This window comes from Ammospiza caudacuta, chromosome 9, assembly GCF_027887145.1.
Source record: "Ammospiza caudacuta isolate bAmmCau1 chromosome 9, bAmmCau1.pri, whole genome shotgun sequence".
In the NCBI taxonomy this organism is placed as follows: Eukaryota; Metazoa; Chordata; class Aves; order Passeriformes; family Passerellidae; genus Ammospiza; species Ammospiza caudacuta.
This window is the reverse complement of record NC_080601.1, coordinates 34,782,689-34,798,600: the sequence shown is the minus strand read 5'-3', so window position 1 is coordinate 34,798,600 and position 15,912 is coordinate 34,782,689. Positions and strand designations below refer to the sequence as shown.

Here is a 15,912-nt window from a genome sequence, read left to right as displayed (position 1 = left end):
AGCAATGGCCAGAAAAACCAGGAGAAATTCAGACCCACCTGAAGGAACGGAGATGGGGCTGAATGTGGTTGTGCTTGTGGCAGCTGTAGGGGAGGAAAGGAAAGAAGGAGGTGAGGCCTGTTGGATGGAGATCCATGTTTGCCTTTCTCCCAGTGCTGGGCCCATTGCTGCCAGCTTGGCACACGGGCCATGGAGAGCCTGGGAGTGTCACCAGAATGGTCTCTCATGGTGGGATCAACCAAAAACATGACCCTGCCATCATCCCCAACAAATCATCTAATTCCAGCTAACTCAGACCAGCCTCTGAAAAATTCATAGTATGCAAGCAGTGAAACCAGTGGTACCTGAGCACACAACACCAGCATCTTCATTGTGGCCACAATTGTGGACTCCCCAGCCGTTGTGTCTGCACTGGAAGATGGATGACTCCCAGCCTGCACAGTTCACATCGTCCAGGTAGATGCTGCCATTGCCTTGTCCAAAGGAGGCCCCTGATGTTGCAGAAACAGCATCTCCACATCCCAGCTGCCTGCACACCACCTGGGCATCGCTCAGGTCCCAGCCATCGTCACAGACAGTGCCCCGGCCCCCAGAGTGGGAAATCTCCACACGACCCTCGCAGCGGCTCCCGCCGTTCACCAGGCTGATGGTGGCACCTGGGAGAGAAGGAGGTGTGGAAAACGTGGGAAGAGATGTTAGCACAAAGGCATTTTCTCTTGCCACAGAGAAATCACTCTATGAATTTCAGGTCACCACAACTCCCAGTCTCAGCTGTATTATACTGCTTTTCCTGGCTTCTCCTCTCTTATGGAGAAAAGCAGACATCAAACCCTGAGGAACTACTTGATTCTGTAGAAAGCACCAGCCTGAAAAACCAGGAGAAATTCAGACCCACCTGAAGGAACGGAGATGGGGCTGAATGTGGTTGTGCTTGTGGCAGCTGTAGGGGAGGAAAAGAAAGAAGGAGGTGAGGCCTGTTGGATGAGGATCCACGCCTGCCTTTCTCCCAGTGCCGGGCACGTTGCTGGCAGCTTGGCACATGGGCAATGGAGAGCCCGGGGCTGTACGCGAAACAGTCCCCATGGTGGGATGCACCAAAAACACAATCCCACACCTAACCCCAGCCATGAAAGGTCACTTTCTGAATGAGTCCAAGCATGCAGGCAGTCAAACCAGTGGTACCTGAGCACACAACACCAGCATCTTCACTGTGGCCACAGTTGTGGACACCCCAGCCATTGTGTCTGCACTGGAAGATGGATGACTCCCAGCCTGCACAGTTCACATCGTCCAGGTAGATGCTGCCACTGCCTTGTCCAAAGGAGGCCCCTGATGTTGCAGAAACAGCATCTCCACATCCCAGCTGCCTGCACACCACCTGGGCATCGCTCAGGTCCCAGCCATCGTCACAGACAGTGCCCCGGCCCCCAGAGTGGGAAATCTCCACACGACCCTCGCAGCGGCTCCCGCCGTTCACCAGGCTGATGGTGGCACCTGGGAGAGAAGGAGGTGTGGAAAACGTGGGAAGAGATGTTAGCACAAAGGCGTTTTCTCCTGCCACAGAGAGAAATCACTCTGTGAATTTCAGGCCACCACAACTCCCAATCTCAGCTCTATTACACTGCTTTTCCTGCCTTCTCGTCTCTTATGGAGAAAAGCAGACATCAAACCCTGAGGAACTAATTGTTTCTGCAAGAAGCAATGGCCAGAAAAACCAGGAGAAATTCAGTCCCACCTGAAGGAACGGAGATGGGGCTGAATGTAGTTGTGCTTGTGGCAGCTGTAGGGGAGGAAAGGAAAGAAGGTGGTGAGGCCTGTTGGATGGAGATCCATGTTTGCCTTTCTCCCAGTGCTGGGCCCATTGCTGCCAGCTTGGCACACGGGCCATGGAGAGCCTGGGAGTGTCACCAGAATGGTCTCTCATGGTGGGATCAACCAAAAACATGACCATGTCCTCATCCCCAACAAATCATCTAATTCCAGCTTACTAAGACCACCCTCTGAATAATTCATAGTATGCAAGCAGTGAAACCAGTGGTACCTGAGCACACAACACCAGCATCTTCACTGTGGCCACAGTTGTGGACACCCCAGCCATTGTGTCTGCACTGGAAGATGGATGACTCCCAGCCTGCACAGTTCACATTGTCCAGGTAGATGCTGCCACTGCCTTGTCCAAAGGAGGCCCCTGATGTTGCAGAAACAGCATCTCCACATCCCAGCTGCCTGCACACCACCTGGGCATCGCTCAGGTCCCAGCCATCATCACAGACAGTGCCCCGGCCCTCAGAGTGGGAAATCTCCACACGACCCTCGCAGTTGCTCCCGCCGCTCACCAGGCTGATGGTGGCACCTGGGAGAGAAAGAGGCGTGGAAACCTTGGGAACAGATTTTAGCACAACGGCGTTTTCTCTTGCCTCAGAGAAATCACTCTATGAATTTCAGGCCATCACAACTCCCAATCTCAGCTGTATTACACTGCTTTTCCTGCCTTCTCGTCTCTTATGGAGAAAAGCAGACATCAAACTCTGAGGAACTACTTGATTCTGCAAGAAGCAATGGCCAGAAAAACCAGGAGAAATTCAGACCCACCTGAAGGAACGGAGATGGGGCTGAATGTAGTTGTGCTTGTGGCAGCTGTAGGGGAGGAAAAGAAAGATGCAGGTGAGGCCTGTTGGATGAGGATCCACGCCTGCCGTTCTCCCAGTGCTGGGCATCTTGCTGCCAGCTTGGCACACGAGCAATGGAGATCCCGGGGTTGTCGGCAGAACGGTCCCCATGGTGGGATGCAACAAAAACATGACCCTGCCATAATCCCCAACAAATCACCAAATTCCAGCTAACTAAGACCACCCTCTGAAAAATTCATAGTATGCAGGCAGTCAAACCAGTGGTACCTGAACACACAACACCAGCATCTTCATGGTGGCCACAATTGTGAACACCCCAGCCATTGTGTCTGCACTGGAAGATGGATGACTCCCAGCCTGCACAGTTCACATCGTCCAGGTAGATGCTGCCACTGCCTTGTCCAAAGAAGGCCCCTGATGTTGCAGAAACAGCATCTCCACATCCCAGCTGCCTGCACACCACCTGGGCATCGCTCAGGTCCCAGCCATCATCACAGACAGTGCCCCGGCCCCCAGAGTGGGAAATCTCCACACGACCCTCGCAGCGGCTCCCGCCGTTCACCAGGCTGATGGTGGCACCTGGGAGAGAAGGAGGCGTGGAAAACTTGGGAAGAGATGTTAGCACAAAGGCATTTTCTCTTGCCACAGAGAAATCACTCTATGAATTTCAGGCCACCATGTCTCCCAATCTTTGTTGTGTTAAACTTTTTTGTTCTCCCCTTTCAGGGAGGAGACTAAACACAAACCTTTGCCCCTCTAACTATTCAGTAAATAGAAGTCGCCACAACTATGTGGAGAAGAAAAATATGAAGGAGTGGCTATCTTTAACTTGGGTGGATCTTTGGCTGTTGCATCTCTAGGGAAGAAAGAAGTAGCAAGGGAGCTCCTGGCGGATGAAGGAACATGGCCAGGTTGCTCCCAGGACTGGGGTTGTTGGTGCCACTGTGCAACACGAGAAATTGAGAGCTTTAGGGTGTCAGTACAGTGGCCTTTCATTGTGGGATCAACCAGAAACATAATCCTACACTCATTCCCAACACACATCAAATTCCAGCCAACAAAATCAAAAGCAGGTACCTCTCCTGGTCGCACCCTGGGCAATGCTCTATGAATTTCAAGCTGCTACTACTCCCAGTCTCAGCTGCATTCTGCGTTGGTTTTCCAAGGCTCTGTTCTGCCTTGGAGAAGACTAAAACCCAAACTCTGAGGCGCTAATTGTTTCTGCAGGAAGCAGCAGCCAGAAAACCCAGGAGAAGCTCAGACTCACCTGAAGGAGCAGAGGCAGTCAGGCTGGCTGCGGCACTGGTGGCATCTGCAGGGGAGGAAAGGAAAGAAGCAATTAGGGCTCTGTTGGATGAAGGAGGATGGCCAGGTTTCTCCCAGTGCTGGGCATGGTGCTGCCACCCCGTCACATGGCAGATGGAGAGCTTGGGGTTGTCAGCAGGGTGGTTTTTCATTGTGGAATCAACCAGAAACATAACCATGATCCCATTGCCAAATTCCAGCCAGCATGCAGGCACCTTCCCTTGTTGGGACCTTGGCCATCTACAAGTTTCAGGCCACCAGGAGTGCCACCCTTGGCTTCAATTATCATGTGCTTTTCCTGGGCTCTACTGTCCATGGAGGTAACCAAACCCCAAACTCTGCAGGAATTATTGCTTCCTCAAAAGCACTGGCCAGAAATTTCAGAGATTCAGACTCACCTGAAGGAATGGAGGGCATTAACATGGAAGTATCAGTGCCTGTGGCATATGGAGAGATGGGAGATGAAACAGGTGAGTCCCTGGTGGGTGAAGAACCATGATGAAGGGCCTTCCAGTGGTAGGGATTTTGGTCCAACCCTGACAAATTGGAGATGGAGAGCAATGTGTCAATCTCAAGGCTGATCTTTTGTGGAAGGAGTAAGGAAACCAAGAATTTTTGGACATGTATTCAAAACACTTTTTTCCCTATAAAATGAGTCCTAATTTTTTGGTTGCCTGGAGATGTTGTGGATTTCCCTTCACTGGCAACTTGCCAGGTCAGACATGTCTCTGAGCATCTGTTTTAAACTGTCTCTTCTTCTTTTTGGAGGTTTAAGCCAGAGGATTATTAAAATTGCCTTGTAACTTGTAAATAAATAATTCTATAATTCTTTGACTGCATGAGTGCATTACTTTCAGATTCTTGTTGTACATGGCTGCTTTCAGAGATTTAATTTACAATACATCTGACAAACAAATTCATATCGGGTATGTTTTTCTCTAGAGAGCTGCATCTTCTCGGATGCAGAGCGAAGATCTGGTCTCTGTGAAATAAGAGATAATTAGTAATTTCATATTCCACAAGGGTGTGGTAGCCTCACAAAATTATCTTTTCAATTAATAAAAGGATGCAAATAGAGACAACTGAAGGGAAACCTCCCAACTAGCAAACCTGCTTTTTATACATGCATGCTTGGATTAATGTCTGGTCAGACTAAAGAGAATAATTTGGATTTTTGACTAATACTTTAATTTTTTAGTTGCAATTCTTAATGTGTATTTGCTAGGAATGGACAGAATTTGCTGGGAGGTCAATAAACCAAGCATTAAAGTCTTACTGATAACATGATAAAGTGAAATGCTGAAAATTTACAGGAAGAGGTGCCTGGGCATGAGTAATACAGATTATGTTTGGAACTCCCTTAAAGATGTGCTTCTAATTTGAAATACCACAGTACTTTCAGTTGTTTGTATACACAGGTTTATCTGTAAAATTAAATGAGTAATAAAAATCCCCAAAACAAGAACAAAGAAAACTTTCATAAATGTATTCATGATTTTAATGCAAAAATAAATCAGTGACCTGCTTATTCAGAGCAAATGATCTGATACAGCATTATACAAGTGCTGTGTCTTTCTCAGGCCTCTTTTATCTGAGTAGCACACACAAAGTACTTGGTAATTCCCAGATATATAGAAAGTGACTTTATGCAGTGAGACAGATATCAGACCCTTTTGGTTTCTCTGTTCTATGATTTCATTGTTTTAAATGTCTCTTATTTATTATTTAAATGTCTCTTATTCTAATTTACATGGATTAGTTTTCATTTGTTTCTCTTTTTATAATTCAAGTCTTTTGAAAAGCAGTGGGCAAAATTAGCATTGCACGCTCTATCACCAATATTCCCATGGACATAATGAGGGTTTTTTTTCTTTTTTATAGCTACAAAAACAATGAACGAAGAGGTGTCTGAGTCAGAAGAAATTCCTAGCAGGAACATAAGACTTCAGATATTTTCTGTGAAAGAGGAGTGAGAGTCTTACCTTTTTTATTAATTTGTTGGGTTTTTGTTGTTTTAGCTTTTTTTAAACACTAATAGTGTTTAGAAAGTCCTTAGAAATACTAAATATTGGTTTCTGTGGAAACCAAACACTGTTTTATACTTTTACACATGCAGGCTGGATTGTTACAGTCCCCAGATTTTTATTCCACCTGCCTGAAAGTCCCAAGTTAGTAAAATGCACACACCTGGGGCTTCCTGACACCCTACAGCACAGCAACTGGCTTTATGTTGCACTCCCATTAAATTATATAAAGCTAAATAAGTATTTCCCACTAAATTATATCAAGCTAAATAAGTTTTGAGTGGTTCCATGTGCATTTGCAAGGTGGAATTTGTAGTACTACAAAGCAAATATCCATTATAGCCGAAGAAACTGCAATCCCTCATAATTCCATACTGGAAGCCATAGATTTATAAGAACAAGGTCTCTCAGTCCTTTCTTGTCAGATTTATTTTTAAATTTGATTCAAACTTAGCTGCAAGACACTACTGCAAAACAATGATAATTTCATCGCATTAAATTCACTTCAACAAAAATAATACTTAATTGTGGCATTGATTGGTTTGTATTTTTAATAAGACAACCCGATGTTATCTAATTTCAATCTGTCTTCCTATCTTTCCAAAGGGTTGATTAAACTGGCCTCTGAGTGCCATGTATAGACCCAGAGTAGCAAAGTAACACACCCTTTTTCCTACCTTTTTGGGAAGAATAATTTTTGGGTTGATTAGGTGAGCTGGCATCCAGGAGTGCTGCATTTATCAGGAATAACCACAGCAGGTCCCTGGTGGCACCCATCTTGTCAAGAGACCCCAGTAAAACTGAGCATTAGATTTTATACTCTGCTAAAAACTGGGGCTCCCAAGGTCAGCCTGGCCCATGCTGCGTCTGATTTATTAGGCAATATTTTTTATGATTAACTGATCTTTGCAGAAGGATTACATAGGAGCGATAAAGTTTCAATTTCCTAGATAATTTGTGTTGCTAGGAAGAAAAGAAACTCTATGCCAGCCATTTATTATACATTATCTTCAACTGTATGTGCTGGCCCAGAGTTACCTTTGGAACCAGACTGGTGAATACATGTGTTTCTTTACCTCAACCATCCCAATTTTATTTATTTATTCTTAATAGGTAATTGCTTGATTATGCAGACTGTAAGGTATTGCAGGATGAAGCAGCAAATTCACAGTAGATTTTCTGATAAATTCTTCAGCAAAGAGTCCAGGTCTCAAAAATCATTATATTTTAGTTCTCCATTTGAAACTGTAGGTTTTTTCCCTGCTGTCTGTACACAAAAAAATCCCCACATCATAAATGGGATTAAGTCAGGAATAAAAAGTAAATTCATGCCATTTTTTGTAACCTCACCTGCAGGGCTCTGTTGAGCTTGCTCTGGTTTACCAGGGTCTTCCCTCAGTCTACAGCTTTGGTCCTCAGATGCATCTGCCAGCAGGACCCCCTTCAACCCCTTCAATCACAGAAAATAAGGATGAACTGAAATCAAAAGTCCTGTTGGGCTGGTTTCCTTGGTTGGTCTGTGTGAAGTCTTAATGGAGTTTATGATGACTTAGGGGAATGACAAGTCCTGTCTGCTGGGGTAATTTTATTGCATTTCTACTCTTTCTGCTCACCTGATGAGGAGAAATAGAGCTCAGCTAGAAACAGGCCAGTTGTTGGTCTAATATTCTTTTCATTACACCCATCCAGGATGTATCTCTCCGTTTATTTTGGCTACCAGACCAGCTACAACCAAACTGCAGTAGTTGGACATAACTCAATATTCTTGCTGGTGTGTTCCAACCCTCTTTGTGTAGAAAGGCACAGCTTGGGTCTAGAACAAGGGGAATAAAGAGTGCTCTTCCTGCAAAGGGTCACAGTGCTCAAATTGAGGAAAGAAAGACAAAAGGCCAGAGTCCAGAAACAGAATCAGAAGCTGTTAAAGCTGTTTCTGAGAAGAGCAAACAAACTGGAGGACAATGCTAAATACAACCGATTGTACTCATATGTTAATAAAGAAATGGAAGCCTGAGCATTGCTATTCACAGCTCTACTGCTCCTGACTGCCCGACAAGAGCAAAAACAATACCATGTGCTCAGTGGAGTCATCACACACTGTCATTGGGAGGGGCTCATGAGGTCAATTCTGGTTTAAGATTCTTGAAAAATGAACCAGACTTGTCTCAGTGGTGCCTGGTGGCAGGTTGAGAAGCAATGGGCATAAACTGAACTACAATAAACTCAACATGAGGAAAGAGAATTTCACTGTGAGGCTGGACAACCAGTGAAATAGGGTGCCCAGAAATTTTATAGATTCCTCAATATATTATTCAAGATATTCACACCAACTGGGCAGTCCTGAGCAGCTTGTTTTCCTTGACCCTGCTTTGAGCAAGGGGATGGACTTGAGGGTCTCCAGATTGTCCAGCCATAGCTGCTATGAGACAATGTGAACAGAAAAGCTATGGGTGTTATCAAGGACTTTCAGAAACAGACTGAATGTTAAATTAATCCACAATAATTAAATCTGCTAGCAAGGTTCATGAACACATGAACGTCAGGCTACTTCCTGGATCTCACCAGTGCATTTCTGGCACTTCCAGTAACCGTTTTTTAACTTATATGAGGACCTATGCCTTAATAACAGGCACCTTTGATTTGTAGAGGATAAAATTCCAATGTAATCTACAAATTATGCCTCAATTATTTGTCTTATCTATTGCACATATTGAGATTAGAGCAGCAGGAAGTTTTGTGAAAAATGAAGTATTATAAAAGTCCACAAAAAACGCAAGTTATTGAGACTGCATTCCTGGTAGCAGAACACATATGTGTGTGTGTGTGTATATATATATATATATATATATATGTTATTTATTATTTATTATATATATTATTATATATTATTTATTATATATATTATATATTATTTATTCTTGAGGTTATATATATATATATATATATATATATATATATATATATATATAACCTCAAGAATAAATAAAACTTTTGCCTTGGCTCTTGACCACTGATTAGTGAGATAAAATACATGGGATCAAATTTGTCTTACTGTGGTCAAAAGCCTTGAGACACAGGAAACTTTAAGACATTTGTCTAAGAATATCAACCTCAATTAATGCATAACCTGTTTTTTCAGAGGTCAGTGGCTTTCTGGAGCAAGTGTTCAATATAATATATTGAACATATAATATACTGAACATAATATATTGAACAATATAATATACTGTTATAGTTGGATTAAAAACCAAATATTTTTATGCAATTTCAATCAAAATGAAGCAACTGTTGAATTTTTCAATCACAGTTGTCATTTTTAGTGGCTCAGAGCTGTTAAACGCTATAGAAAGCCCTGCTGTGTTCATTGATCAATCATTTTCTTTCAGTTTAACAGAGAATAAGAAGACTTACTTACAATAACACTCTGTACTGGTTTCCTGTCATTTGCTTCTTGCAAGAGGGAACTTGAACAAAATCAGTCTCTGTATCTGCCTGGGAATGCTCTGCAGGACTTCAATTCCCATATCTGTCCCTTTTCATTTTGTGTTGCACCAGATGGGCCATACCCCATCAGGGAAGCACCCAGCACTCAGACTTATCTTAGTCTCCTTTGCTTTGTCCCCACAAAAGGAAAACTGTTCAGTTTTAAGCCTAAGAAAGAGGTAAAAATAAATATCAGTTGTTTTATGAAAAGCCACATTCAGGTGAAATCTATCTGTACACCCCCCATGCCTGTGTCTGACATTTGGGTGGTGTCCTGGGTCTCACAGCCTCAAAACCCCTTGTATGAACAGACCTGCACTTCCCTTGGGACATGACACGTGCATTTTTGTCACGTAGTGAATGAATGTCCCCAGCAGCCAGAACTGCCTGTATTTGAAGGATTTCTGGTAGAGAGTGTGAGAATAACTTTGGTGGATGCTCCTTATTGGGCCATATCTGCACCTGCCTTGGTGACCCTGCAGCTGAATTCTTTCCTACTGTGTTGACCCTCAAACCTGGCTCTTAACCTCCACTCCCTTTTTATACTCCTCTATTCAAATCACCCCTAATTCTTTTAAGTGTTTTTAGCTGTAGTGTTCATTAAATGTTTCAGTTTCCTTTCTGAGTTTTACTCAGAGAAAAAACACCTGATTGGGGGAGTCTGGGACAACTGGCTCCTGAAAGAGGTGGTGTGAACACAGAAAGCAACTTGGCTCCAAGACTTCCAGCTCTCTTCAGTGTTAATCTGTTCACCTTCTTGCCCTGACTTTAGGCCAGCAGGACCAGCAGGAAGGAAAGGATGCTGCCAGTTGCCAAAGGGAGTGGCTCAAGGAACGTCAGCTCTCCACATGCAAAAATGCCTAATTGCAGGAAAAACCACTGGGGCTCAAAAGAGAGAATCCACCAGAGGTGTTGTGCTGCTGCTGGGGGCTTTGTGGTGGACATCTAAACCTAAGGGAGGTATAGAGGAAAGGAATATGCATTATTGTAGGAGGATACAGTATGGGTAAATGAAGGTGGTGTAGAATGTAATCTTATCCCCCAAAGAGTTGCAGCTGAACCAATTAGCAAAGATTAGGAGCAGGCCTGATGTAAACAGGCCACACCTGTAGCAAATAAGAACAGTGTTATAAAAGAGTGGATTGGTAGGAACTAGAATCAGATGGCTGCTGCAAGGATCAGGAGCAGTCAGTGCTTAGAGGAGCTGTCTGTGAGAAACTTTGAGGAGGTGGGAAACTCTGAGGCCATGGAACTCTTGCACTATAATGATAACAGAACTCTTGATATATAAGACAACACCTTCCTGTCTGTGTGAAAGGTATTTTCAAAGCAAGAAACAGAAAAGGAATCAGTCATTTAACAGTTCCACAGTAATTACTTCTCATCACCAATCAGTTTATAATCTCTTGCTCAACTTTTATGATACTTTAAAGCTGGTACAATCTGATAAACTTCAAAGTCCTTCTCCAGAAAGATAAAACTCACCTTATATACACCATTTTGTCTCAATGCTTTTGCCTGTTCTTTTACCTTTCCAAGAGTGTGTTTCTATGTCTGCCTTGAGCCAGCCTCATTATTTCTTTCTTTGTTCTCACAGCTTGGCAAGAATTACATATTTCTGAAGCCTTTTAATAACCCGTGAGTTTTGAAAATGTATTTGAAACTAATTCCTTGGCCACAATATTACATCTTTGTCAAGGATTTCTGTTCATCCTATATACCTCCCAGAAATTAACAAAATTAAAAAGAAGTCATCTTAAAGCAATATTCCTTCTGCTTAAACACAGAAATGCAAAAAAAAAGCTGAATTAAACTACTTTAAAAATAATAAACTGTATTTACTTGGAGTGTTAGTGGATTAAAAGAAAACTTGTTACTAAATTTCTGTATATATAGTGTTTAAGGACATTTAAAAACTAATACAGTACAAATTACTTTTTGTGACATGTGGTGTTATGTATCACAGTACTTTTGTTTCATGTCTATTTATGTGGAGAGAAACACCTGTGGTCCTCAGGGAAAGAAAAGCTACATTAAATTTACATAATATTCTTTATCCTAAAGAAGCCAACTGCACTGAAGGTCGTGATTCCCAAACATGTAAGTCTACGTTTCTAACCAAGAGTGGATTTGATAATTTCCCCACTCAGCCCAGCTTCTGCAAAGTCTTCCCAGGAATTCCCTGGACAGCAGATATCTATGTGTGCTGCCCCATGCTTTGTCTGTTCTAGGAACATTTTCTTTCAAAGCTCAAAAACCAGGAAAAACCCCGAAGAGCCAAAACGAAAAAGGCAGGATTACTGGTTTTGTATTTTTTCTAATCAAGGCCCCAGTAATTTATATCCTTTGTGTAAATTATGTGTGTCTTGATTTGTCATTTAAAGTAGAACTGTAGATTTCATGTTTTTCTTTGCTGATTTATGACCGGAGATAGCTCAGGGATGGCCTTGAAGAGCCCGGCGCTTCAAAGGACGAGGAGAGACTCCTGATCTTGTCTCAGTGTTTATTAATTGTTTATCTAAAAGATTTCCTTTCAGCCCGACAGAGGTCTGCACAGCAAGTCAGCCATGGGCACACTCCACAAACCCCCGGGGCAGTCACTTATCTTTATACCCGAAGTTACGTGTACAATATTTATCATTTTTCCCCAATACCTTCTACCCTTATTAACCGGTGCACTTCTAGTAATAACCAATCCCAAAGTGCCACCATCACCACAGAAGATGGAGGCCAAGAAGAAGAAGAAGAACAGGACACGCCCCAATTCCTCCATCTTACTTCTTTAGACCCCCCTGTACCAAAATCCTAAACCCTGTGTTTTACACTTTAATTAACTTATCCCTTCACCATACACCCAGTGAAACCTTCCCAGTCCTCATACAGGCGTCGTCTCCTGTGTCGGATCAAAGTCCAGCCACCAGACACTTCTGGCAACATTCCAGGACTCCCGAGCCCCCCAAGGGTGTTCTCGGCCACTCTGCACCTCCGTCCTGAGGTGCTGAGATCCCACATAGAACTAGATTTTTGTTTGTATCTGTCACAAATCTTTAAACTTATTAATATTTTTTACATTCTTCCTTGCAGTAACCAAAGATCTAGAAGAATCAAGCAGTTTATCTTTGGAATGTGCAGCTCTAATAATCAAAATCTGCACCAAAGAAAAATTACCAATGAACAAAAGAAATTTCTATCTGCAGTCCAATACTCAGTGCAACACAATCTAGTTTTCTGTTTTGCATGTTTTATTTTCTCTGAATCATACAGGTAGCAAGATGGAAAACAAAGTGCAGTATGTGCCATTTCCATTCACATTTACATTTTTTTTCCCACCTAACTGGGCAGATAATTTCTGCCAGGGTGCTTTTTATGGTGTGAGGGATGCTGTACACCTGACCATGTGAGGCAGCAGTATTTACTGAATGAGTGGGCAATGACAACTGGAAATACATTTCACCTTACCCCCACTTTACAAGGCATTCTGTAACAATTCATAGACTGGGAAGAGAAGTTAGTTAATTTTGCCACAGCAAAGGAAACCAGTTTTACACATATATTGCTTATTAAATATTGCATGATGGCAAATATGCATTGACATTTAACTGTGAGCCAAGAGAAACCATTAAAATAAAATATTTGAATTAGCAAATGTTTAAACAAGTTATGTGCATAACTTTACTATGACTAGTTTCCCAAATTCTTTGTAAACCACTGGGGCAGCTAAGTGTTTGCCCTAACCTCTGCATGATCAGGCCTCCAACACACTTCTGGAAATCCATCCTGAAGATATTTGCTGAACTACTCACTGCTCGAGTGAAGCTCTCAGTTGGCAAATTTCACAATGATGGTACATATTGAGGGCAAACATACCTCAGCCCCCCACACTGGAAAACTCCCCAAAACCAAGTCAGAAACCTGTGTCACACCCTCCCGCACAGTGCACAGCCTGGCACAACCAGGGCATGGCCAAGCAGCAGGTTTTGTTCTTTACCATTCAAAGTCAGAGATGAGGTCTGTTCAGTGGGCTCCATGCTGTGTTTGCTGTTATATAAATAACCAAGGATTTGTGGCCCAGAATTTGGCTGCACCATAATTCACGGGCAGGCAGTGGCTGTCCAAGGGCTCACAGGCTGCTGGAACAAACTGGCAAGACTTGCTTGCCTAAGCCAGGCACTTCAGCGAACATCTCTTGGTCAGAGAAGATGAATTTTGTATTGGTCTATTTATCTATATACAATGGAAAGAACAAAAGGGGGAAAGGTGGTGGAGACATCTTAAAATGAGAGGATATAGAATATATTTTTATGACTTTTGCTGATATTCAGATATATTAGACTGACTTCAAGCTCAACAAATATGGACCCAGAACAGATCAGATCCACAGAAATGTTCAAAGTACTCTGGAAAGATTCTGCATTGTGTTTGCAAATTAGAATTTAATACATCTCATCTCTTGCTATATCCTATCCTCATCCCTGACCTAGATGTTTTTCTTGAGGATTTCGCTGTGCTGCAGCTCTGGCTTTGGTGTTCCCTGGTTCATGTGAATACAACAACACAATGAACCTACTCTGTCCTTCATAAGGATGGGTGAGTCATCCCTTCCAAAAGAAAGAGACAATAGCCATTGACTTATTCCATTGTTCTCTTTGTAGCTGCCACCCTACAGTGTAGCAAGATTGGTGTAGTTTTGAACCAAGAACTTGAGCTAAGAATAATAATAACGTGGGCTTTTACTGAAGTGACCAGAAATAAATGTCAGTACAACCCTTTTCAAATAAGATTTGGTGGAGCACTTGAGGGAAGCATGCTTAAAAAACAAACATATGAGAGTAGATGTAATTTATTAATAATCATCATTTACATTAACTAAGAGCACTTAAGGGCTACACCATTTGCCCTAAACTTAAGATTTTATATAGGACTGGAGAAGACTTATACATAGTCGAGGAATGGTGAGGACAACTTCAGGCCTTAATGCCAATGTGACAGGGCAAATACCTCTTTGGGGACATTGATATATTTTCTATTCATTCACCAGTATTTAATAGAGGGGGAAATTATGGAGCTGTGTGGGGTTTTGCTGCAATTTTGTAGGCTGTGGTTGCATGATAACAGAAGGTAATCAGAAACCATTAGCTACTCCACTGGCTTAAGTCACAAATATGAAACCCTTGTGTGTCATTAAACTTCCATCCGGTTCAGTCCTTAGTCCATGATATCTCCCAGCCCTCTTCCCCTTCAGGACCCTTCCACTGAAAAATTTCCTCCTGCTGTGGTGCAATTACTTCATCACTGTGGCACACGAAAAGTAAAAGGCACTGCCGTCTGATCTAAGCTTTTTTCCCTTGGGAAGTTTTGAACACATTTCCAGCTCCCACTCCTTATGTGGTGCAGACCCTTCCCCAGTTCCCTGCCCTTCTCTGGACACACTCGAGCACCTCAGTGATAGTTTGCAGTGAGGGGCCCAAAACTGAACCTGGGGTTCAGGTGCCACAGCAGTGCTGGCTCCCTGTACATGCCACATGATGGCACTCAGGATTAGGTGTTGCAGGCACAGGGTGTTGTGCTGTGCTGATCTCACAGTAGATCAGGTTGTATTTTTCACTGGCAGAACCAAGATATGCATCTTGAGAAGAGGGATTTTATGGTTCATGTGCTGTGATTAAATAAGAAAGCCTAATATTGCAGGGTAGTGTCCTGGGTTGACTATATGATGCTTTTATCCCCAATTGTCTAGTTTTGTTATGCTGAATAGTAAGTTTTGTATCTTTAAGACTTGTTGCAGAGAGTGAAGGGGGCAGAGAAGAAGCGCACAGTTTTTTTTTCAGACACTGCTCTCATTCCTCCACATTCCTGCTCCTGACTGTGTTGTCTGCGGATGGACAGACAGTGGGACAGAGCTCTTTTTTGTTTTTAGTTAGTTTATCTAGCTGAGGCAAAGAAGTTCCTTGGACTGTGGGGTTTTTTCCCTTTTCTTTGGAGCTGCTCAAACCTGCTCTTGCCTGAACACCCAGGGGAGCACCGGCAGCTGCACCTGAGGCCCACCAGGCCAGGCCTGGCCTGCGACATTGCCAGCCCTGAGGGACTGATCAGAGACTGAGTGAGCTGAGCTGCAACCCTGTGATGGGGTTTTCTCAGTTTGTCATCTCTTTTGGAGCAACAAGGGGTTTTATTGTTTCATATTGTTTTGGTTTTATAGTTTAATAAACAGTTTTTTTCCACTTTTCTCCAAGGAGGTATATTCTCCCGGACCGGTTAGGGGGAGGGGCCGATTGAATTTGCTTTCCTACCGGAGCCCTTTTGGGGGTTCTCTCCCAAATTTGCTCTAAACCAGGACAGGTGGCAACCTATCTGTGGGTTGTTAAACTTTCCCTGGTCTTTTGGCTTCTTCAATGTTGAGTTAGGTCAAGCCCACCTCTTTTCATGAAGTGAGCCTCCACCAAGGAAAGCCACACAAGCTTGGATTTTAATCT

At 43.1% G+C, this 15,912-nt stretch overlaps 1 protein-coding gene across 1 annotated transcript in view; it reads right to left on the bottom strand.

The window, feature by feature from the left end:
* Nucleotides 1-4,358, bottom strand: part of DMBT1 (deleted in malignant brain tumors 1) — a 58,385-nt gene extending 54,027 nt beyond the window's left edge. The window contains 6 exon segments of the mRNA XM_058810989.1: nucleotides 328-735; nucleotides 1,166-1,538; nucleotides 2,011-2,353; nucleotides 2,889-3,209; nucleotides 3,898-3,942; nucleotides 4,334-4,358. Of these exon segments, the coding sequence (XP_058666972.1) occupies nucleotides 328-735; nucleotides 1,166-1,538; nucleotides 2,011-2,353; nucleotides 2,889-3,209; nucleotides 3,898-3,942; nucleotides 4,334-4,358 (1,515 nt within the window).
* Between the last annotated feature and the right edge of the window lie 11,554 nt (nucleotides 4,359-15,912).